The sequence below is a fragment of the Cucumis melo genome, chromosome 5 (assembly GCF_025177605.1).
Source record: "Cucumis melo cultivar AY chromosome 5, USDA_Cmelo_AY_1.0, whole genome shotgun sequence".
Taxonomy (NCBI): domain Eukaryota; kingdom Viridiplantae; phylum Streptophyta; class Magnoliopsida; order Cucurbitales; family Cucurbitaceae; genus Cucumis; species Cucumis melo.
Window position 1 is genome coordinate 27,380,312 of NC_066861.1, and position 26,023 is coordinate 27,406,334.

General features: G+C 29.7%; 3 protein-coding genes and 1 non-coding gene across 4 annotated transcripts; 3 read left to right on the forward strand and 1 right to left on the reverse strand.

Annotated features, from left to right (window-relative positions):
• Nucleotides 1-1,972: 1,972 nt before the first annotated feature.
• LOC103495465 (protein FANTASTIC FOUR 1) lies at nt 1,973-3,032 on the forward strand. Its single transcript, XM_008457041.3, has one exon. The coding sequence runs from the start codon at nt 2,025-2,027 to the stop codon at nt 2,910-2,912; it is 888 nt and encodes a 295-aa protein (XP_008455263.2). The 5' UTR covers nt 1,973-2,024; the 3' UTR covers nt 2,913-3,032.
• A 5,092-nt stretch (nt 3,033-8,124) lies between these two features.
• On the reverse strand, nt 8,125-8,206 carry TRNAS-UGA (transfer RNA serine (anticodon UGA)). The gene has a single exon. It is a non-coding gene; the product is annotated as a tRNA-Ser (tRNA).
• An 8,419-nt stretch (nt 8,207-16,625) lies between these two features.
• Nucleotides 16,626-20,649, forward strand: LOC103495474 (receptor-like cytosolic serine/threonine-protein kinase RBK2). Its single transcript, XM_008457053.3, has 9 exons — nt 16,626-17,424; nt 18,214-18,317; nt 18,411-18,776; nt 18,860-19,111; nt 19,192-19,349; nt 19,560-19,639; nt 19,717-19,852; nt 19,939-20,088; nt 20,170-20,649. The coding sequence occupies exons 1-9, from the start codon at nt 17,387-17,389 to the stop codon at nt 20,335-20,337; spliced, it is 1,452 nt and encodes a 483-aa protein (XP_008455275.1). The 5' UTR covers nt 16,626-17,386; the 3' UTR covers nt 20,338-20,649.
• A 1,892-nt stretch (nt 20,650-22,541) lies between these two features.
• On the forward strand, nt 22,542-24,407 carry LOC103495485 (uncharacterized). The gene has a single exon (XM_008457064.3). It carries the CDS (start codon nt 22,542-22,544, stop codon nt 24,405-24,407), a length of 1,866 nt encoding a protein of 621 aa, XP_008455286.2.
• Nucleotides 24,408-26,023: the final 1,616 nt, after the last annotated feature.

Here is a 26,023-nt window from a genome sequence, read left to right on the forward strand (position 1 = left end):
CTTTCCTACAAATTTACCAACTTCTTAACAATTCAAATAAATATACTATACTAATATCTTTTCTTTATTAATATATTTTTCCAAATGTTTTTTTTTTCAATTTTAGTTGATTCATTTTCATGAGAATTATTTTTTTTAAACTACTTTCAAATAATTTAGATTTAACAAAATGAGTTGAAATTTAAATCATATGTAATTTTGTAAAAAAAAAAATAACAAATTAATTATTCATGAAAAAGTAATTAAAATAATAAATCTTACGTTGGTTCATAAAACTAATTTACACCAATTTAATATTAATTTATCAAATAGATTGTAACTAGTTTTTTCTTAGGTTAATCTTAATAAATGTAATAAAACTTATCGTACCGTTCACTTGGTCGGTAAAATATATTATAAATTTTATATTTGTCTTTGATATTACGGACGATTCGTCATTTCACTTCCTTCTTCCTTTGTGATTTATTCTTCTCTTCTAAATTTCTTCGTCTCCTCTTCAAGAATTTTTCTATTTTATTCATTGATCTTTTTCTTTCTTTCTTCATCTTCTCTTTCTTTCTTCCGGTTCCTCTTCCAAGATATTAAGATTGTTTAAATATCTCTTTAATATGATCTAAACAATCACTTACCTAGTCAACACAATCGTTTAGATTTGAAGCATTTTTCATCGATAGAAAAAACTAGATGATTGTGCATTGATACTACCTACACGATAATGTATCATTTCTTATACGATCATGTATCATGATAGTTTAGAAAAAAAAAAAAAGTTACACGCGCGTATGATCGATTAATCCCATGTTGACTAAGACATTTTTTATATTTCTTATTGTAGACCTGTAGACTTGTGGGCCCTTTTTTTCGTTTTCAAAATTATTCGTATTTAACCGATTTATTATATTTAAAAAAACATTTTTTTAATTAAGATTTAATTAAATTTATATATTTTTTCAAAAATAAAACTTCTAAATAAAACTTAAAACATTAATTGATCCGAAACTTAAATAGGTGAATAAAAATAAATTTAATATAATATCTAACGCGTAATACACGAAAACTTAAATAAATGAATAAAAATAAATTTAATATAATATCTAACCACGTTTTTATATAATTTGAGAATAAAAAAAAGATAATAAAGATAAATTTATAACAGTGAAGAGGTTGACAATACCAACAAGTTCAATCATTTATATTCTCCTCATCTCCATCTCTCTCCCTCACTCCAAGGCTTCTGGATTATCACCATTGACCCATTTCTCACTTCCCAACAAACCCACTAAATCATAGGGATAATTATTCTTTTCTATATAACGTCATTACTATTCATAGAAATAAAAACTTGAATGCAAGAGATAAGGAGAGAATAATTAATAAAACCCTAAATTATCCCTAAGAAGTTTTGGTAGCATATCAATTTAAGGTTATTATTATCCTACCATCAAACCATAATGAACTATTAGATCTTAGAAAATTTGAATAATAGTGGAATGTGATTTAAAACCTAAACAAGAGTCAACTTAATTTATCTTTATCTTTTTTTATAAGTAATTAATTACAACCATTTTTAAATGTAAAAAGATTGAACTTTAACGTCAATAGATTATTTTAATTGACCTTTTCTACTATACTATTCATTAACACATACTTATCATACTCTTAAAAATTCATCAAAGTCGTTAATCTAAATAATTAAAAACTCAATTGGTCTAATAAGCATTTTGACAAAGATCATCTCTAGAGTATATATTATTCCAAATCTTTTGGGCATCTCAGAAGGGACCCGCCACCCTTTCCTCATCAGTCCAGCTCAATCCTCTTCACCATAGCCCATAACTTCTAGTACAATTTATTTTCTCAAAATAAACTAAATAGTTTCTTTGTCATGTGCCAAATTTTAATTGGATAACTTTGATATGACCTAAGTATTTCTTTTTTTCTAGATATATATATATATATATAGACAACTTCTTCTCAAATTTATCCATTTATTTCTCCAAATTACAAACAAAAATTTACAAGGAATGACAATGATGATGAGTTTTTACAAGAAGAGTCTCCACTCATTCTTATCCTTCACCGACAACCTTTCTTCCAAATCTTCACCACCTTTCAATAATTCTAATCCCCACCTTGAATTACACCATGCCTCCTCAGGCTTAGGATTGATTAACTCCGATCATAATAATGCCATGCAATCCAATAAATCTCCAAATATTCTTGAATCTTCCTCCCTCATCAAACCCCCTCTTTCCTCGTCCAGAAAAGACCCCGGTGGGGTCGGTTTCATGGACGACGTTGGCGGTGGCGTCGACGGGTTGATGTCGTGCACTGAGAGCCTTGGATTTGAGAGCTCCGATGAGAGATTGGTGAATGATGAATTGACGACGATGGAGGATAATTGCGGCGGGTGGTGTATGTCGAGGGTGCGGCGTAGGAAGGTGGTGACGGAAGAGAGGAAGTTTCCACCACCGTTGACGTCGTTGAATCAACATGGACATCCGAATTTTTATCTCCGGTCAGTAAGGAAAGATGGGAGATTGGAGCTGACGGAGGTTAGGATCGAACGGACTGAGATTCTTCGAGCGTGTCGTGGAGATGGACGGTTGAGATTGCATCTTATCAAAGATGAAGAACAAGGAGAAAAAGATGGCCGCGACGGGGACAACGAAGGTGGGATGGAAGAGGAGAAGGAGGAGAAGAAGGAGGAGGAGGAAAAGGAAGAAGAAGAAGAAGAAAAAGAAAAAGAAGAAGAAGAAGTAGAGGGCTTAGTGAAGGAAGGAAAAATGGAATTTAGGCGATATGTTGAGATGATAAACCAGCAGCGTCGCCATGAGCACCACCGTAGCCACCACCAACACCACCACCAGCATTTGGATGTGTGGAGACAGCACTGCGTTACAACAAGTTAAGAATTTTTTTTCAAAAAAAAAATATATATATTTTTATTAATTATGTCGGTAGAATTAATTAATTCATGAAAGCGGTGGGTGTGCATAAAAAATGAGAAATTATCATTATTATCATTATTATTATTATTAATTTGTGTGAAATGTCAATTTACCATTATCTTTACATTCTTTTTCTTCTTTTGAAAAATGCATCTACCAATTGGTTCTATCTCTACTGAAATAATATCATCACCGATAATTGGAATATTATGTAATGCAAATTCCAAGATGAAAATACTCCACTTGCATATTTTTTTTTTACTTTTTTTAAGTTAAAATGATAAAGATTGGCAAATTAGTTAGATAATTACGATTACTTTTATCCAAAAAGTTAAATAAAATGGAAAAAAAAAAAAGTGGGTTTTTATTGGTTGAATTCAATTTTGACTTTGTGTTACTAGAAGGGATTTGGATTTGGATTGACTTTAGCTAAAATGAGAATGAGAATATAAATAATCAAAGCAATGGAGAAGAGTAGAGTACAGCACACACATATGTATAAAAAAGTATGCAATTGTTTGTGTAATCTACTAATAATAGTTAAAATGAGTCGAAGCAAAGTTACATTTAAAAGCAAATTAAGTAGATTAAATTAATTTATGTAAGCTTAGAATAATATCCCCTCCAAGAAAGTAGGAGGGTGGAGAATTTTGTTGATCTTTAGAAATATTCGTAGATTTCGTAGATTTAGTCATCTCTACGGCTTATAGCTTTATTCCATGCAATTAGAAAATTAAACTTTTTGTAAATATTGTTTTTATTAGGATGACATTTATAAGTTTGATTGAAAATATCTACTTAAATATGGATAAGATAGCATAAAACTAAAAAGAAATGGAAAAATAAGAAAAATAATTTTAAGATAATATAAAATTTAGGAATATTTAAAATTGTATAAAATTTAGGAGTTTATAAAAAAATAATTATAAGGATAATATAGAATCTAGGAATATTTAAATCATATAGAATTTAGAAAATTGAAAGTTTTGGATAAGACTTACATCAAATCAATTTTGGGGTGAGATGAAGCAATATTTTAATAAAATATTACAATGAGAGTAAAAATAAACGTAGATATTAGTTTTTTCAAATTTCAATTTCTAATTTATATATACATATAATTTGTAATTTTGTGTGTAAATTGAATCATAAAATTATAGACAATTAATTAGGAGCCACATTATTGGGTATATCTCTGACCTACAAAGAAAATTGTATCCACACACCATATGAAGCTTTTTTAATTAAAGCTTAATTAATTCTTCCATTTTGCTTGGTAGTATGTATGATTTGATTGTTTTTGCTTTTAAATGTGATAGGAGAAAGGTGAAGAATGTAACTTAACTTGGGTAAATAAAATTCTGGTCTCTTTAAATAATTGACATAAATATACGATTTGTCAAAGGACCCCAAACTAATCGGAGAGTTAATTTGGGGTATTCGAACGTGTTTTTAACTAGTGATGTATTCGAACATCTAACTTATAGAATTACTAATTGTTCTTTAGATGATAAAAAATAAAAACATAGAATATTAAACTATGTGTATTGAAAATTAGTCACAACGTAAATCACCTATATCTTATGAGTAGTTATTTTAGATACTTTTAAAAAAATTACACTTTGATGCGTAAATATCATCATTTATACATTCTTACTTGCTACCTATTTTCGTTTATTATTCTCTTAGTTAGTAAGTTTGTAACTTTTAAAAACGAGAAAGTCTCGAGAAAAAGATATCGAAAGATCATATTTAAATTAGTTTAAAAGTGCGTTGAGAGTTATATTTAAGTAACGATCGATGAGATATTTGCACTTTTTTAACAAAAACACGCAAAAAAAAAAAAAAGAATTAAATACATGTGAGATTGTTGTTGAAAAGATAGTATAGTGTAAACTCATGTGGTTGGATGTTAGCTAAGTTTTTGTTATGTTGCAATAAATGAGAATGAGGAAAAGAAGGAATTTAAAACTTCCAAGTTTTTTCACCTCCATCAATTGTTTCAATTCCCAAAGGTTTAAGCTTCGTTGGCTAAACTTTGTAGCTTGGCCTTTTCAACCTTAATTTTGGGTACCAAAGATGTATGAATATATATATATATACATACTTATATCAACGTCATTTTAAAATTGACTTAAAAAATGTTGATTGATATAAGTAAAACCTAAACATTTGATGGTATAAATACTAAGCCTTTTTTTTAACCATATTGTTGTTGGATCAAGACTCATGAGGGTAGAGATTATCACTCATTTTTATATCATAATGTTGGATTATTCAAATAGAAGTTTTTAGTTTTATTAATACTATTATTATTTTGTGTAAATATATTTTGGTTTTTTTTTTTTTAATTTAGACGATTCACTTTACAACATAAAAATTGAAAATGTTTTCGAACTACTCTTATCCTCTAACAAAAAATGTGTTATTAAAAAAATATAAATAAGAAAGTTAAATAAAAAGCATTATTCAATTTCCTTTACAACAAATGAGACATTGATAGATTTGAACCTCTAACTTTAGAAAAATAAGATATAAGTAACTTCTGTGTTCATGTAATTTCAAGTTAAGAATATTATAATTTTCTCCTATTCTATGAACCCTTCTATTTAATTTCTTTGAGTAAAATAATATTGAAAATTTTCACATTACAAACAAATCAACGTATACTTTTGGATTTTTTTTTTCTTTTTTTGAGAGTGAAAAACCAAACATATAACTTGATAATAATGTATTCATAAAATACATTATTAGTTTTCTATTTTATTTTTAACCAACTTGCCTAAGTTATTATCAAATAAAAATAAATACTTAACTTTATATGAAATTTTTAACCGTAGAAATTAAATCGTTATAAATTTTAAGATAAAAAACTAAATTAAAATAGGTACATGTATTAAAAAACATGAATAATTAAATTGTGGTAAAAAAAAAAAAAATACATGAATAATTAAATTGTGGTAAACAAAAAAAGTTAAAGGAAAAATTTATTACCTTCCAAAGTAAAACACCAAATTATTTATAGCGTATAATAAAACCCATAAAGTTAGTCATTTTTTAAATATTATAGGTTTGCCCTTCAATCTTTCTTTCATCATCTTTCTGCGATTTCGTCTTTCTTCTTTCCTATTTTTTTGATACAATTTTTTTCTGCTTTTCCATCATCTTTATACTTTTTCTCTTCTTTTTTTTTTTCGCTACAATTTCTTTCCATCGTCTTTTTTTTTTTTTTAGGTCGTGTACAAAAAATAGCAAAATCTAAAAGATCGTGTATAAAGAATCTTGAAGAAAATCATTTAAATTGGAGTAGCCAAATGTAAACAATCAAAAAATTAAAAAATTTTGTATAAAAAATCTTGAAAAAAATATCATTTAGATTGGAGTAGCCGAATGTAAACAATCGTTTAAAAAAAAAGGTAAACGATTGTGTAAAAAAAATAAAAGATCGTGTATAAAGAATTTTGAAAAAAATCATCTGGATTGGAGTAGCCAAATGTAAACGATCGTGTAAGAAATCAACGATCGTGTACCAAAAGAATTAAAAAGATCGTGTACCAAATTTTGAACAAAAAAAATCATTTAGATTTGGATAAATGATCAAATCTAAACGATCGTGTAACCAAATTTAAACATAACCAAATAAAACGATTGTGTAACAAAATTAAACAATGGAATTGAAAAGATAAATTGTACCATATATAAATCATCGTGTATAAATTGTAACCATATCTAAACGATCGAGTATAAATTATAGTCATATCTAAACGATCGCATATCAAACAATAATCAAATCTAAATGATCGCAAATATATTACGCGCGCGTTATTGATGGGGCATTTTTGGTATTTTATATGGTGGGTCTCTGAGCTTTTTTCGTTTTTAGAATTATTATATAGAATATAAAAAAAACGACAAAATATTTACATTTTGAAAAAGACCCCAATTTATTCTCATCCCTACTTAGTTGTTATTTAGCCACAAATTATAGACTTATTCTCGTAAAATTATAATTACATAAAATAATAAGATTTTGTGCTTTTTTTTAAGAATAATAAAAGAATGGTTAATTTTCAAAAATATAATAAACTAATAAAATATTTACGACTCGTATAACAAAGTTTATTAAGTTAGCAATTTTTTAAATATTTTAAGTATGTCTTTCTATCTTTCTTCTCCTCCTCGCTACAAATTCTTTCCATCGTCTTTCTTCATTTTCTCATTCTCTTTTCTTTCCATCATCTTTCTTGTTTCCTCTTCTTTTTGTTTTATGTCATTTAGATATGGGTAACCAAATCTAATTTCTTTTTATCATATGTCTTCTTTTTCTATTTTTTTCCACTACTATTTCTTTCCATCTCTTTTTTCTCTTCTTTTTTTACGTCGTAACCAAATCTAAAAGATCATGTATAAATAATCTTGAAAAAAATCGTTTAGATTTCTCCAAATCTAAACAATCGTGTAAAAAAAATAAACGATCGTGTAAAAAAAAATAAACAATCGTGTAAAAAAATAAATGATCATGTACTAAAAAACTGTTAGAAAATCGTTTAGCCAAATATAAATTTGTACCAAAGAATCTTGAAAAAATTCGTTTAGTCAAATTTAAATAATCGTGTACCAAATTTTAAAAAAAAGAAATCAATTAGCTAAATTAAACGATCGTCTAACCAAATTAAACAATAGAATCTTAGCTATCCAAATCTAAACGATCATGTACCAAATATATTAAACGCGTTGTTGATGGCGTGATTGATGGGACGTTTTTTGTATTTTCTAACGTCGACCTATGAGTTTTTTCCATTTTCAAAATTGTTATATGTCGTGTAAATATTTTACTGCTTTGTTATATTTTTTAAAAAACCCCTAAAAGAATCAAAATATTTACACTTCACACAAAAAGGCGCCAAAAAAAAAGATCACTCCACTTAATTTTGTCGTGTATAAATATTTTATTCATTATATTATTTTTGATATATCACTAAATACTTTTTGGGGAAGGAATCAATTTTTGACTTTATAGTGCCTAGAATAACTTTATTTTATTATGGAAAAAAAAAAAAGAAGTTTAAACTTTAAATAATGTGACGAAATATACATTGTAATGTTTTGATAAATATTATTTATTAAGGACATATGTAAGGTAAACAAAAATGACGGAAAAGAAAGCTTATGACGTCGACAGCAGGGTTCGAACCTGCGCGGGCGAAGCCCAACAGATTTCAAGTCTGTCTCCTTAACCACTCGGACATATCGACGTTGATGTCCCACAACTTGTAATTGCTATTCAAAACATTAAACATAACCTCAAGCTCACCGATAGTGACTTGCAGCTTTAAGGCATGCTTGGCAAGGTGATCACTACCAGGAAAGTGAGAAAACATTTGAAAGAATGAATTGAGAAATTCAGTGAGTGATGGTTTTACGAAACATTATTTGCTAATTAGTTTATGCATAAATCTTTGGCTTTTAGAAACACCGAAGCAGTTGAATCATATTTCATAAGCATATATCTTGAAACTTATAAACGTTTGAAATATACATATCATTAACTTTACTTGATTATTAATTTAAAACTCATTCATAACATGAAACGTGGGTGGTGTGTTAGTATACCTCACTGTCAATTATGTAATTCTCTCAACATAGGCACATTTCTAACTATAATTAACCTTCTCCACATAGGCACAAACGAATTGTACCTTCACTGATGTACAAGGAATGTAGGTTTGTTAGCCTTCACATCAAAAACGGAAAACAACCATGCAAATATGCATAAACTGGTCATAGATATATAGAACATATGGACATGGTTGATTCATGAAAACATACTTAAAATCTTAGCTTTGAACACATGCTTACTTTAAATCTCTTTCAAATCTAAGACATGCTTGGAAACAATTTAAAAATCATGCTTTGCAAGTCATTTTTAAAGTCAGTAGAAAAAAAAATATCACTTAGCACCTCAAAGCATGTAAAGAAACTTTTAGCTTTAAATTCATGTTCATAATAAACATAGTAATTCATTTGTCCTTCACAAACTAGTAGCTTAACTCCTTAGCTTGGAATTTCCTCTTTCCTCTTTTTGGTATGAAGTAAATGAATTAAAATTTCACATGAACCTTCTCATACTTAGAAAATATCAAGAAATCAACCAAAAATCTCAAAAACTTCAAAAATTCACTTTTGACCCAAGGCTAAATGCACACAAGTAGGCCATGACATGGCCCTGGGCAGCACTGACTAACCTCACAATCGCGCCATAGGTGCATGTCTTGTGCTCAACGCCTACCTGCTTTGGAACTTCTTTCCTTCTCCTTTGGCCGCCCACTTTTGAAACTCATTCAATTAAACATTTGAACAATTTTTTTTAACTTCTTTCTTTGAAAACTCAATCTTAACTTATCCACAACTTTACTTGGATATCCACAAAGTAACTAAAATTTACAAGCGAATAAATACGATAATAAATAAGAAACGAAAAAACGAGTGGAAAATAATAAACCTCATGCTCATAACCATTTTCTATGCATTAAATGTACCTCAACTCCTCATAAAGATTTGAGGGTAGTAAATATTATAACCAACAAAAAAAAAAAAAAGTTTGCATTATCCCTATATTAAATACCTCACTGAAAAGATAGATATATATATATATATATATATATATATATATATATTTTTTTTTTTTTTTTTTTTTTTTTTTGTGAGCCTGAAAAAAGTAAGTTCTAAAGAGTATTAATATTCACATGAAATTTGGCCCAATTTTGTGTGAATGGAGACACGTTTAGTAACTGATATATATGCAGCACTTTGACTACTAAATGCTCTCAATATTTAATATACACACTCACACTATCAAACTCAAAACTCTTTTGAAACGTGTGCCCCTTTTTCCTCATTGTCAATTTTTTCATTGTCTCATTCAAATGTCATCATTTTGAGTTTTATATAACAATCTCTCTTAAATATAAAAAGTAAATCAAACATCTTCATGTATCATATGGATTTACTTTTTAGTTCATACCAATATCAACGTAGGTGTTGATATCGAAATTTGAATTTTAAAAACATGTTGATAAAATATTGATATGCGTAAAAGTTACAAAATTTATTTAGATTAATTAGTTAATTTATTTTTATTCTAAAATTAAGTTACGATAGTTATTGATATTTCTATTCATATTAGACTAAATGGATGACGTATTGTCTTTTACAAGCATATTTATAAAAGATGTTAGATATATTTATGGATATTTTATGACTACATCGATATATCAATGGATATTTTAATCGAGTGTTGCAACCTTCACTTTAAATTAATTTAGAAAAGAAAATGTTGTTACAAACTCAGCCTAATCAATGTTTATTATTAATAGATCTAAAATTTAACTATATTTTATAAATATTTTAATTTATTTTTTTATGTTTAAAAATTCTCTTATAATAACTAAAATAGATTTGCAATCAATTCTTTTCGATTTTTTATAATTTAGAATTTAAAATTATTGTTTAGAATTATAAATTTTGTTTGTTATAAATTAATCTTTAAACATTAAGGAAATAGCTTTATTCTTTAAAAAGTCAATATGATATACTTTTTTTTTTTTTTTTGTTAAGATACATTCATTCCATGATAATAGAAAATATATTTGATTAGGTGAGAAATAGATAAGTATATAAAGTAAAGAAAAATTATAGCAAACAACAAAACTGCTAAAAATATTTATAAAATGCAACAAAAATTTTAAAATTTATCGATAATAAATACTGGTAGACTTGTATCAACTAGCTTGGCTTTAAGAATTGGTAAGAAAAATCTTCTAAAATAAGTATGAAAATAAACATGTTCTTTCTAAAAGGAAAATTTTTATAAATATAACAAACTACTAAAATATTTACAATTCATGTAACAAAACCCATAAAATTAGATATCTTTAAATATTCCAGGTTTTTCATTGTCCTTCTTCCCCATTCGTCTACCCAAATCTAAACGACGTTTTTTTTCCAGTCTTTTATATTTAGTACACAATCTTGAACAACCAAATAAAAGTTTGAAAAAAAAAATATATCTTTTATATTTGATATACGATCTTGAAAAAAAAAAAAAAAGGAAAAGAATGAAACATGATGGAACAGACGAAAACGGGAAGAAAGAACAAAAAGGAAGCGCGTTGTTGACGAAACATTTTTGGTATTTTTCATTGTTGGCCTATAAACTTTTTCCATTTTTAGAATTGTTCTATACAAGTAGATATTTTGCCGCTTTATTATATTTTTGGAAATACTCATTTAAAAAAAAAGTGATTTTAATAAATTTAAATTAAATATGTTTTACCAAACATATAAAAAAAAATTGAGATTTGTCCCTAACCACTCTAACCCTCAAAAGCAATAATCCAAATTGATGCCTAGGAAAAGGATAGGACTCGAGCTCCATGACCCAAATGGGCGGAGGAAGATAGAAGTTTAGGCCAAATTTGTTGGGAAAAACCTCAAATTACTAACCCAAAAAAAAAAAAAAGTTAAATAAAAAATTTAAAGAAAGGAAAGAATTTGTATTGAAAATTTCGAAGAAAAATTACATAAGATGACAAAAAAATTTAGAAAAAAACAGTTCATATCACATCTTTTTTACATATTGTGAATATGAGAAATATGATGGCTATTAGACGGTTATCAAAGGATTATCGACTTTTAAATTTGTTACTTTTGCAATTTAGAAAATGTAGTTACATAAACTCTATTTTTATAAATTTTTTTGCTATTTTTGCAAAAGCTCTAATTTTATACTCGACAAAAAATGGTGATTCATAAAATAGAAATTCATTTGGTAAAAAATATATCATTATCATCAAGTGAAAAAATTATCTCTTTAATACTCATTACAAGAGCACTCTTTAAAGTTTTGGTATCACTCACTCATTTTTTTCTTCTCTTGAATTAAAGTTGAGAAATACAAAAGGAATTTTAACTCACATTCGAAGCCCTAGATCAAACTCTTTGTAAGTACCATCATCATCACTAAAGAGAAGTATGAATGTATATTCTCAATTTGAAATTTTTGGTTCGATACAATTATTTACTTTTTTACTTACATAGAGTATGTGCATACGATTATATTAATGGCTAGATCTCCCATTTTTACATGTCTTCTTCTCAAACAAATTAACTATTGTTAGATGTACTACAATTTTTTTTATTATTATCACGTGAAATACCAAATGCCATGTTCTAAATTTTAGCATAAAAACATTCAATGAACTATAAAATATATATGTCTATGGTACAAAATTGATGGGATTTTAAAGGAAAATGACACAAAAACATAATAGCATCTACGTATTGTAAATATAGCAAAATTTGTTAAAGTTTATTAATGATAGACTATGTTGCAAATATTGGTCTATCATTTATGAACCATAAGAGTCTATAAGCGAAATCTATATTTGCAATTTCTTTATATGTTGCTATATAGTTAATTATTATTCCTAAAATTGCTACCCGTTATAAATACCCAAAGAAACAATTAGGCTTTGGACTCTAGAATCCCGATTGACCTCTGGCTCGATCGAGATGAGGCCGAGTTTGACCAACTACGTTTGATGAACAAAATGTACCATGGCCAATTTGGGTCTAAAGAAGAGGAAAGTTCAAGTCAAAAGCCCAAACCAACATCTTTTGCCTAAATAGAGATCGAGCTTCAAAACTTGAAGAACGAGTCATGCCAAATGCATATCTTGATCCCTTTAACAATAGAGATATATAATTTCTATTTACAAATGACCTACTAATGATAACTCAATCGATAAGATAAAATAATCAGTTCTATAGTTTCTATAATAAATTTCAAGTCTAATTGATATATTATGATCCAATCATTAATGATGACTCAGCCGACAAGATCTAATCAATTTTACCGCTTCCATAAAACAAGTTCAAAATTTCATTACTCCATTTGCTCAACTTTAAAAGGGGAAACTAACGGACTTACATTATTGCACTCTACACGTCAATGATGATTCGATCTAACAAAATCTAATTAGTCAGTAGTTTCCATAAAAGGCTCACATCCAATTACTCAACTCGCAGAACTTTTATCATTCATACGTTTGTTAAAAAAGAACTAAAGTCGTTGTCTGACACGAAATCCGTTAACAATGATTCGACTGACAAGATCTAATCAATTATACAGTTTCCATAAAAAGTTCAAGTTTCACGACTCCACTTGTCCAATTGTACGTAAACAGTGGAAAAAAACGACCTTATACATTACACCAGGGCGTTAACGATGATTCAACAAACAAAATCTAATTGATTAACAGTTTCCATAAAAAAGGAAAAAAAATTCAAATCCAATTACTCAAATTATTTGCACACATTTTCAAAATAAACTAAAGTTGTCATCTGACACACAATCCATCAACGATATTCAACCGACAAGATCTAATCAATTTATAATTTCTATAAAAGTCGATCAAAACTCAATCCTTTACATCCACACTACTCATCATGATTAAAAAAAAATGCAAATGAAAACAACCTAATTATACAATACTTATATCCACAAACACTAACTCAACCAACGAAAGAGAAAACAAGAAAACATTTTAAAACTTCATCCAATGAAATTAAAATCTTTAATCGTAACTCGTTATACTTTGTGAGAATCAAAGTACATTGCATATTCTTCATTTTAGTACACACGAAAACATATGATTGTAATACTTCTCGCAAATGGAGTTAGCCTAAAATTGGGCAACAAAATCATGCCCCTTTTTTGGATGCATATAATGAAACCAAAACTATATATTGGAATTATCCAAAACGGCCTGCATGCATGCCTTTGTTAGCTCCATAATGAAATATGTAACGCCAGCAACCGGCAAACTTTGGTCCATCCAATTTATTCACATTCATTATTTTGATTTTACTTTTCATGGATTAATTTGCTGTTTCTTTTTCCATATCCTTATCTACATCTCTCTCTCTCTCTCTCTTTTCCCACGACGAGACAACTCACTAACTATTTTTCATAATCCAATTTTAACGTCGCCTTGGAATGACTTTTTCAAAAGCCAATCAAAACGTATCCTTAGTAGTCCTTAATATTTCTAAAGAAAATGAATCGGTAATGAAAACCCTTTAATTATAAAGCTTTGGAAACATATTGACATGGTGTCATTTGTTGCATGAAAATAAGAATGCAACTATGTAGTGTCGTCTTTTATGTAATACACGTGGATTAAATCATTACTTATTAAAGTTTGTACGTAGATAAAATTATTATAAATTTAATGAAATATGGATCAAATGATTTCATGAAAACATTTAGTAACAAAAATAAAATTATTTTTAACCAATAAATTAGGTAGAATTTATTTATGAACGCTCACAGAAGTAGCAAAAAAATTTATGATAATAGGATTCATGTCATTACATGTTTTAAATTGTAAAAATAGCAAATTTAAAAGAGGATAACGAACTGATAGCCATATGATATCATTAATTACTTATATGCCATATTCGCAATATACAAAATAATAATAAATGCTATGAACTGTTTTTTTTAAAAAAATTTGTTTATCATCTGATGCAATTTTTCTTTATTGTTTAAATATAATAATATGTTCGTATAGAGTCAAAAGAGAGTAAGCTTACTTAGCTTAAGAAAAATATGTTAACAACCAAGAATTACTACTTAAAAAGTTTCAACAATTTATTGAGAAAAATTTATTTAAAATACTTTATCAAATCGTATAAAAAAAAAATTGTCACTTTGCGTAAATCTCAATCCTTAATACGAAAAGAAATAGAATATAACTTTCGATTATCATTGAAATAAGCTCGAGTTATTTTTGTACTATTTTCTCACTTGAAATCTATTGTGTTTTGAAAGAAAGAAAAAAGAAAACATGTTGTTGATAATATGATTATTCTATCATCATATGGTATGGTCTCTATTTTGGAGACAAAATAACATTCTGCACCCCATTTGCTCTCTTCACTAATTGGGAATAGTCTTCTAAACTTTTTTTTTTCTTCCAAGTCCTTCAACTTCATTGAATTTACCAACATTGGACCCTACACCATTCCCAATTTCACTGCCCAAAAAACATTTGAATCTTTAAACAAATTTTGGATATACAACAAGATATCTTAATTAATTAATTTCTTAAAATTAAAATACACTACAAAAAGGGGTTTTGATTCATAAACTTTAATTTTGTAGATTATAAAATCATCCAACATTCTTTATTTTTTTCCAATGTGTATATATAACCAATTATATTATTACAATTAACCACCTATTAAAATTTTGTTTATTTTCCAAAACAAACAAAAATTTGTTTATTTAAGTTTAGTTTTTATATTCATCATTTGAATCTCTAAAACAAACCTAACTTTATTTATTTATTGTTATTAGGGATAAATTGAAAGAAATAAATTAATGACATCATGAGGCATAACTAATGAATCCAAGTGGCAAATAAAATTGGTAGTACTTTGCAATCAATAACAAATTTAATGTTTTTCTTTTCTTTGGGTATGTCAGCATCATCAGTTACTTTGGGCATATTTTGAAATATAATGTTTGAAGAGTTAGCATGGAAACATTATTCATTCAATAATATTGCTACACAATTGGGTACAATTTCTAAATTCCAAATTATTGAAATGTGTTCCAAATTAATTCTTTCTACCTATATATATTTTATTACATATTGATGTATGGTTTAATATATAAAGAGTAAACTTTCTATGTCATAGAGTCTAAGTTTAAATCTATCCGAGAATGATTAATGATAGATATTGATAGATTGTGATATGTTTCTATCAGTCATATTGATAGACAGTAATAAAAATCTATCGATATTTATCATTGATAGAATCCAAAATTTTGTTATATGTAGTAAATATTTTAATTTATTTTACTATATTTAAAAATGAGAAATTGCATTCGATGACAAAAAAAAATTAGAAAAAACAACCCGTAGCACCTCTTTTTTGCATATTACAAATATAACAAGTAATTAAATATATCAGCCAACTATCAAATGACTATTAAAAGACTATCAAAAGACTATTCGCTTCTAATTTTGCAACTTTTGCAATGACATGAACTCTATTATCATTATTTTTTTTTTCTATTTTTGCAAACGTCCCTTAAAAATGTCCTTTTGATCAAACTATTAGTTTAACTAAATTGTTGGGTAATCCAAAATAAAAATTCCATCGCTATATATATATTATTTAATTAAAAAAAGAAGAAAAAGTTGCTTCTTGAACAATCCTTCCAACCAATAACTTATCAATTACACAAAATCTCCACATGAAAACAAGCAAAATCTAGTAAATATTTGTATTATCATTTGTTGTACTGAGAATAGTTAATATCTACCTGAACTTAGGTTAACCAATTTAGGCATTAGTTATTTGGCAAAATAATTGAATGTATATTCAACTAATTTTTTAGTATAATAAATTACAAAAATAGAGAATTAAACCTCCTTCTTAATTTAACATGTGCATATGCTCCATATTAATTTGTTATGTAGACCACATTTTCTTAATTGTTGCTATCATAATAAATAATGAATATAAAGTAACATGGAAATAAATTTCATGCTATATAGTGATATTTTTTAAGAAAAAGACCTTGGAAGAGAGTACAATTCATTTATATCGTTTTTACGAAAACTATAATTTGAGTAATATTCGAATCTAGTCTCTCAAATTACAAAGGAAAAAAACATATATTCTTTACTAAGAAAAGTTTATTCGATGATTAATTACTTGAATGTGTTACATGGAGATAGATGTAGTCGAGGTTGAATCGATATTGTTATTATTATTATTATTATTATTGGGAGGGGGAAAAGAAAGGAAAAAGGAAAATCCTTCCATGCAATACTCAATTGGACATGGTGAATCCGAAAATAAAAAGAAAGTGGATTAAAGACCTGATTTTGATATTATCTTTCTCTCTCTCTCTCTGTTCTGTCATTCCTTCTCTTTCCTCTGCTGCTTTTTGAAGGTTTGAGAGGAGAAGTCGCTTTAATACGCCATTTCACCATTTCTGCCTCTGCCTAAAACCTCCATGGCCGAAACTTTCGCACCCCATTTCCTCAAACTTCCCTCTCCTCAACATAGTGAACAACCCATTATTCCATCAAATCTCTTTCTAATCATATTTCTCCATTTTTAGCCCTTCTCTTCTCTTCTCTTAACCCACCATGAAAACCCATTCCCAAACATTCTTTTCTTTTCCCATTTCAAATCTCTATTATTGCTTTCTTACTCCTCACACAAAATACCCTTCTCTAATGCCACCGTATTGGAAGGGTATCCGCTAGCTGGACTTTCCTTTTTTGTATTTTGGACCTTTTCTCTCTGTTTCTCTCTGTTTCTTTTTCCTCTGTTTTTGAGTTTTCGCCATGGAGAATGATACTACTCGCAAAGCTTCTATTCCATGGTATGTCTTTTTCATTTTTAGCTTTTCTTTTGCTCTGTGGAAGATTTTGGGGGTTTTGGTTTTTTGAATTTTGCATGTTCTATTCGGTGGTAGAGCTTAGAAGGTGGATTTTGGTTTCTGGGTGTATGTTGTTTGGTCATTTCTAGTGGAAAATTACATTCCCTTTTGGATTCATGTGCTGTCTGTGAATATCTTGTTTCTTTTTGTCCTCTTTGTTGTTGGGCTCTTTTGGCTTGCTTGAGACTTTTGGCTCCTTTGTTGGGAAGATGGGGATTCCAAATTCCCCCATGTTTGTGTTTCTTCAACTTTTTCCTTTTCGGTAAAGTGGGACAAGAGAGTTGGCTGAAGTGAGAAATGTTGTAATCTGTTTTTGCTTTTTGATATGTTTGATAACTTGAGATTTGAGAATGATTGTGTTGAGGTATATTAACTTTATACTTTTATATGTGAAAAGTGAAGAATAGTTAATTAAATTGAAAACAATTATAACCAGGAAACATTTAAAATTTGTTGTGGGGAATGGGGACGGCCTTCCAATTTTAAAATACAAAAGCAATACTAAACTTAGTCATTGCATTTGTTGTGGTCACAAGCATAATCACCCTTTTTCGGAATGTTTGGAGGGGAAGTCTTGAAGGTTCTGGTTTTAAGCCCTCATTGAAAATTTTGGACTGTTCTGAATTTCAATAGTTAAAATGTGGCGTCTCCATTCGGATTTTGGAGACTCATTGCAACATTTACACTATTTGTTGGGATTTTGACTGTTCTGAATTCTTTGTTGCTTCATAGGGAGAATGATAGGGGTATAGTGGCCAAAAGACCTCCACTTTACATGGCTACTTATGGGAAACATAAAATGCGGAGCAATATGTTTTCATCTGCTTCGGCTCGAGGTGAATATCTGTTTGTTTTTTCGGTTTTTGTGTGCTCCTATAGTGCATCAGTTAGGCTCATGAATTGTGGGATTTGTGTGCTGTGTTTTGTAGACTTGAGATGTTTTGACCTGGAAAGTGAGCAACGTGATGGATTGTCCCCAAGAGGAGTTTTGGAAGCAAGCATGCAGAATTCAGAGTTCGATGCGGATTCTTTGAATGATAGTACCCCAGAACCTGAAAATCAACCTTCACAATCAAGGGCTCTTTTTCACTGGAAAAATTTCTTCAAATTATGGAAAAAAAGATCGTTCAGGCGCCTGGCCTCGTTTCCTCCTCTTGGAGTGCTGAAGATTTCAAGAAGAGGGAACAGAAGCGGGAGAGAGAATCCGGGACTAAGTGACTTGTACAAGTTCAAGTCCTCACTGGGAAACTTCACTTTCTCCGAGCTCCAAACTGCGACCAACAAATTTAGCCCTGGTTGGTTGCAATTTGTATTTTATATACTTTTTAGTCTAACTTTGGTGTCAACTTTGTTTATTGTGTTTTTTTCTTTTGTGTAGAAAATTTGATCGGAAAAGGTGGTTATGCTGAGGTATACAAGGGCCGTTTACATGATGGGCAGCTGATAGCAGTGAAGAGGCTAACTAAAGGAGCCCCAGATGAGAGGACTGCTTGTTTCTTGTCCGAGATTGGCATCATTGCTCATATTGATCATCCTAACACAGCCAAACTGATCGGTTGCAGCATTGATGGAGGCATGCACCTTGTTTTCAAGCTATCTCCAAATGGAAGTTTAGGATCTTTTCTCCATGGTGATTCCTTTAACCTCGTTGAACTAACTGCTCTTTGGTTTTCAGAATTCTTATTAACCTTTCTATTCACCATTTTTCAGGTCCAAATGCGAACAAACTCGATTGGAGTAAAAGATACAAGATTGCTCTTGGTACAGCTGATGGTCTGCTGTATCTCCACGATCATTGTCAGAGGCGTATTATTCACCGAGATATCAAGGCCGATAACATTCTGCTTACAGAAGATTTTGTACCTCAGGTAACTTGCATATTCTAAATATCAAATTCATTATTGAAGCCTTTTCTTGCTCACACCCCAAAAAAAGATAGTGGCCGTTGAATGAAAAATTTATTTTTCATGCTTCTATTAAAGTTGAAATGACAGAGAAGACCAGTAAAGTCTACTTTATTCCTCTAGCCTTCTATCTTATTTCATGATTGAGATCATTCTATACTCAAATGGATGCAGATTTGTGACTTTGGCCTTGCAAAGTGGCTACCCAAACAGTGGACTCACTACAGCGTGTCAAAATTCGAAGGCACATTCGGGTCAGTAGTATGCCTACATCCTCCTCCTCGATGTAACCGTTTTTTCTCTTGTTAAATTTCTCATCTCCTCAATGCAGATACTTCGCTCCTGAATATTTCATGCACGGGATAGTTGATGAGAAAACTGATGTTTATTCTTTTGGAGTTCTACTGTTGGAGCTCATAACTGGTCGTCGAGCTTTGGACGAGTTGTGTCAAAGCCTTGTGCTGTGGGTAATAATAACATTAGAACAAACTTCCATTAGTACCCATTAGTTCATTATATTCCTTTAAACATTGTTAAATTTTCTTTATTATAGGCAAAACCTCTCTTAGATAACAACAATCACGAGGAGGTCATTGATCCCGCACTCAAGGAAAGTTACGATCTCGAAGAGGTTGAGCGCATGATTTTAACTGCATCTTTATGCATTGAGCAGTCTCCTATTCTCCGACCTCGAATGAGTCAGGCAAGTAGGAAACTACAGCACAGTATCCCCTCATCTCTCTTCAAGAAACATGTAATCAAAACACATTTTGGTTTATTGCAGGTTGTTGTCCTGCTAAGAGGCGACAAATACGTAAAGGAGTGTGAAAAAGGTACAAGGGTACCACTGCAACGAACGTACTCGGAAGAGCTCTTAGATGCACAAGAATACAACAAGACGAGATACCTAAGCGATCTGAAAAAACACAGGCAGCTTGCATTTGGATCTTGAAAGTGATTTTGAAACCATTCACCTTAGAGAGGAAGAAGCTATTGCAGTGTTATAAGGGGCTTGTTTCTGGAGGTCAATGAAATGAAGAAAAAAAAGAAAAAGAAAAAGAAAGTATTTATGTATGTAAAGTTTATAATTAAAAAGAAAAGTGTTAATAGTTAAGTTAAAAGTATTTTTAACTTTGTAATCTAGTGGATCAAACAGCCAAACAGTTCCTTAATTAACCCTTTGTATTGGTACTGCCATTGTTTCAACACAAATATGAAGCTGTTTGAAATGAAAAGGTGAACTTTCAACTGTTTGTATCTAAAAGTTTCTTTTGTTATTTCTAAATTCTTTGTATGGTCAATGGCAAGGTAACTAATTCTTGGTAAATTTAAAATATCAACCTAATGACTTCTTCTTTCTTAAAATTAAAAAACGCGTTTCTTTTATTTGCTAGCTGATACATTAAGATAAGAACTTTATCGACATCTATAATTAATAAAATTTTAAATTTTTGTTAATTTTTGTTCGATTTGTTTTTGTTTTTTCTACCAAGTTATTGTATTTTTATGATTTAAATATAACATAGATTTTCGTCATGATATTGACACTGATTCAATTATTTGTTTTAGTATTTATTATATTTATAACTATGTTTATGATTGTATTATCTTACATTTATTATACCAATAAATGTAGATATAATTACTGTGTCAAAGAAATAAATTTAGATTTAAGTATGGTGCCATATAATCATGAAAGTTTCTCATGTTATTTTATTATTATTTTTAATTTTGAAATATACCATTTCATAAAGTAAGTGTAAGACATATGTGAGTTTTTATTTTTTATTTGGTAAGTTTTTTAGAACAAAGATTTAGGGGATGAAATTGTAATTTTCTTGCAAGGCTATAAAAAAGAAAAAAACAATAGTTATAGTAGAAAAAATGTATGTAAAAAAAAAATACTAAATCTTACATTGATATTAAAATGAAACTTATTTAAATAGTTTAACTTTGGTTGTTAAATATTTGGTAATTATTTGATTTTTGAAAAGTGTATGTAATTTGTTACTCATAATTTTTACATTTAAATATTTAAATTTTTAGTTAATTTCAAAAAATAAAAATTATATTTTTAATTTTAAAAATCTGAATTTAATTTTGAAACAATCTTAAAATATAGACAACAAAACAAAGAAATAGATTGAGGTTGTATTTATATACTTAATTTTTCGAAAAAGAAAAAAATGAGTGGTTACTAAATGTAACTTTAGTTTTTTAAAATTAAACACTTAAACACGGTTTTCATTTGGAAGATTTGTTCTTTTGCTATTCTAAAAAAAAAAAAAAAAATTACAAATGTTAGCTTCCAATTTTGTTAAAAAATTAAGTATCTTTTTTAACAAAATGAAAATCATAATAAAAAGGTGAAAAAGAAATAAATAAAACTAAAAACTAAACCCACACCCATAGCTATCTTATATACTTATTAATAATTTGTATAATTAATCAATATTTCCTACCCAAATGTATAAAATTTTTATTTTTGATTTAAATTTAAATTAACGATTGTATAAATTTAAACTCTAAATTTTTATAAAGGTATCAATTTTCTAAGTTTATCAATTTAAACCTTCAATTATGATTTACCTAAATACATAGATGAAAGTTAAGAGTTAAATTAATAAATGTGTAAATTTATGAAAATTTAAGGTTTGAATTGATAAACTATTAATTTAAGACATAATACAATTATTAATTTAGAGTTATAAAATCTCATATATTTGCTATATTATATAGATATACCTATTCTCACATTTTTAATAAAGAAAAAGTACAAAATAAATAAAATAAGAGTGTGGTACAATTACCAATTTTTCATTACAATTAATACTCTTTAATTTTCCAATTTGCAATAATAATAATAATAATAATCAATAAACCTTAACCCCCAAGAAGAAGAACAACCCTACACGTGGGTATCTTTCAACACGTGTAGTAAAGCTATGTATCGATTGATTCAAACTAAAACGGAATTGTTATTTCTCAGCAAAATCCAAAGCGATTTTGAAATTCCCAAAAACCTAAAAAAACCCTCCATTTTCCCTCTCTAACTCACAACTTGCCGTTTCCGATATTCTTTCTTCTCCACCTTAAAAACCCCATCAAAAACCCTATCTCCCATAGCCGCAATCCTTTCAAGAAACCCCCACAAAAATGGCGAAAAAGAAACCCACTAGATCGGCCAAAGAGCCAAAGCAAATACCCAATAACCAGGAGGAAACTAGCGATTCAGAGCAACCCAGGTCTGCCATGGATGATGACTCGAAGTTGCAGAGCTTGAAATCGTTGAACGAACGGCTTCTTAAGGAGATGGTCGAGAAGAGAGTGGTGGTCGGCGATCTTGTTCAGACTAAAGAAGCGTTGGAACTCGACTTGAAGCGGAATGTGAACGAGAAAGAACAGGTAATGGGTGAGTTGAGTGAGGCTCGTGATGGGGTTTATGGGTTGGAATTAGAGAGGAATGTTGTTTGTGTTTATCTGCAGAGTCGAATAGAAGAAATGAGTGGTGGGATTTTTGGGTTACTTGAGAGTGAGAGAGTTAAGGGTTTAGAGATTAGGAATCTAAAGGCTGAGATTAATGGTCTTGTTTTGGAGGTTGAGGAAGAGAGGGAGAAATGGAGGGGAGTGTGTTGTGAGAGGGATGGGATTAAGGTTGAGTTTGATGGGTTGTTGAAGGAAACAGGGGATTTGAGAGGTAAAGTGGTTGAAATGGAGAGAAATGAGAGAAGAACATTGGAAGAGATTGATGATTTGAAGGGAAAATGCAAGAAGTTGCTGAGTGAAAAAAAAGAGCGCGAGATTTTGAATGGGAATCTGACGAAAGACAATGAATTGATTAAGAAGTTGTTGGAGGAATCAGGCAGGGTAATTGAAGATTTAGAGAGGAAAGTGGATGTGAAAATGAAGGAGAAAGGTGAGATTGAAAAGGAAAAAAATGGGCTGAAAATGGAGGTTGAGAAGTTAGAGAAGGAAGTTGCTCAATTAAAAGAGAGTACATTCTGTTTCAAACAGGAAAAGGAAGAGAACGGGAAGAGAATTTCTGAGCTTCAAATGAGAATTGAAGAAGCTTTGGTGAAAGAAAGTGGGATGCTGATGGAGTTTGATGTTCTTGTCAAAGAGTTACAGAAGAAGGAGAATGCTATGGAGATGTTAACTCAACAAAGAGATTCACTTGATGTGAATTTGAATCTAATCCAAGAGGAGGCAAAAAGTTTACAACGTACGCTTGAGATACTCACCCATGATAAAGCTGAAATGGAGGAAGCGAAAACTGAAGCACAGAATATTATTGGGGACTTGCAAAAGGAATCAAGTAAACTAAAAGAAGCTATAGCTTCTTTGACCAAGATGAGTGACGTCGGGAAAGCAAGAAATGAGGAATTGATAATCCAAATAGGTCGTCTTCGTGATGCTTTGGATGAAGTTTCATTTGAGAGGGATGATGCTAGAAAGAGATTTGGTGATGAGAAGGAAAATGCCGACAAGCTGCGTCTGTCACTCAAGGACAAGGAGAGGAGAATTGAAGAAGCCGTGAAAGAACTAGATAAAGCAAAGATTGCACAAGAAGAGGATTCACTGAATGTGAAGAAGGAGATGGAGAGGCGGATCGTTGCCTTGATCGGGGAAAGGGATTTGATGGAGAAAAACTTGTTGGCGGCAAAGATTAGAATTGATGAACTAAAAGCAAAGGTAAATTCAGCAGTTTGTAATTCAGAGAAAGCATTGGCATTGTTGAAGAAAACACGTTTGACTGTTTGTGATGGTTATGGGAAGGGAGAAGTGGAAGAAGCTTCTTCTGACGAGCATAAGATTGGTGAAGAGATGCAGCCATTTGTTGAACATTTGGATGCAATAAAAACATCCTTCACAAACAAGGAGAAAGCAGTGGAAGAAATGACACGAGTTCTCGAAACCGAACGAGTCGAACAACAGAAGAAGAAGAGCTTCTTCACCATAGTGACTGCAGCAACAACAATATTGGCTGCTGTTTCTGCTCTTTATGTTAGCAAAGGGCGCTGAAGCTGAGGTCATACTTCTTTTTTCTTCTTTTTTAGTTGGTAATGGCACCCAGTAGCTCTTAATTAAATCAACAAACTGACATGTATTTGGAGAAGCAATGTTGAATGACTGATTTAGTAGTTTTAATGAGAAAACACATTATTGACATCTAATGACCATTACGATGTTTCCTTTTATTGAATAATTTCGATTATATTGGAATGAAATATCATTGAATTTTCAAGACAATTGGGAAAACGTGAGATGGGCCATATTGTAATATAACATGATACAAAATTTTAAAGTTGTTTATTACTGTATTTAGTTTTGACAATTTCTACAAGGACAATGTATCAACTTACTTTTATTGGGTTTGAAACATGATTTCTTAAAAAGAATAAGGTTTATAGTGATTCAAAAACATAAAGTTGAACAGTATTCAAGTGGGTGGACTTCTTAAATATTATTAATTTTTAAGGGGCATTTTAAACTAAAATATTTGCAAAAAAAAAAAAAAAGAGCACAACATCAAATACTACATATCTCTCTCTTGTATAATCTTGTTTGAATGAAGTATAATAAATGTTATTTTCTTAGTGGTTTGAAATGAAGTATAATAAAGCAAGTATAATGAAGAATAACAAGTCATTCTCTTTTGGATGTCTATACCTAAAAATATCATTCGTTAAATAAAACATATACTATCTTTTTTTGTATGGTGCAGCATATTGTCTCTCTATTTTGTTTTCTCATTCTTTACCCTCTAATTTTTTTCCATTCCTTTTCCTCCATTTTCACTTCTGGATTTTCCTTCTTCTCCCCTTCATTTCTCTCCGTCAGTTGATCTCCTACTCCCCAATTTTATTTGATAAGTTTACTCAAATGTAATAATAAACACAAAAGATAACCTCTATTATTTTAGAGTGGCAAAGGGAAGATGGGTACACATGAATATGACCAAAATCCATACTAAAACTATAACGTCAACCACATCTCCAATTTCAGAATCTATCTTGCAAAGGCGATCGGTCGTCCAAATCTGCTGATCATTGGTCGCCGGAAGAAGAGGGTGGTTGGTAGAATCTGCAATTCAGCGGAGTGTACATAATAAGGAGACACCATCACAAGTCTTGAAGCTTTTGCGCTCTTGAAATTCAGCTTTTAAATTAATTAGTCATGTTTTTCAAATATATAACATAGGAGAATATGAGTTTTGCGTCAAATCCCATCTTGGCAGAGTGTATTTTGATGAAATTCCTTATTGGAAGGAACTGCCATATTTTTAGAATTTGGAATCTGTAAAGTTATTCTCATGTGGTTTTTTGGGCAGTGGAGGAGTTGGAGAAGTTGATTGGTGTGCAGATCTATGTATAGGACAGGTCATTGAAGAGGAAAAAAGAATTGGAATATTAGGGATTTGGTTAATTAAGCAATATGGGAAGTTGGATTTCAGAATTGCAATTCACGATTGGGTTTCGATTTAGGAAGAATGGACTTGCAAATTCAATTTAACATAAAATTTCTTTTTTTTCCTAAATTAATTTTTATTTGATCTTCGGACTCATCCAATGCAATTTACGGGTCACTACAAACAATATCCATGTCAGCACACATAACGTGTCTAGTAGACATTATTA

Excerpts from the sequence above, each read along its gene's own strand:
- LOC103495465 (XM_008457041.3), top strand. The coding sequence starts at position 2,025 with ATGACAATGATGATGAGTTTTTACAAGAAGAGTCTCCACTCATTCTTA.
- LOC103495474 (XM_008457053.3), top strand. The coding sequence starts at position 17,387 with ATGGAGAATGATACTACTCGCAAAGCTTCTATTCCATG. Across the intron at positions 18,318-18,410 it reads TTCATCTGCTTCGGCTCGAG|ACTTGAGATGTTTTGACCTG; the intron begins GTGAATATCTGT and ends TGTGTTTTGTAG. Across the intron at positions 20,089-20,169 it reads TCCGACCTCGAATGAGTCAG|GTTGTTGTCCTGCTAAGAGG; the intron begins GCAAGTAGGAAA and ends GGTTTATTGCAG.
- LOC103495485 (XM_008457064.3), top strand. The coding sequence starts at position 22,542 with ATGGCGAAAAAGAAACCCACTAGATCGGCCAAAGAGCCAAAGCAAATA.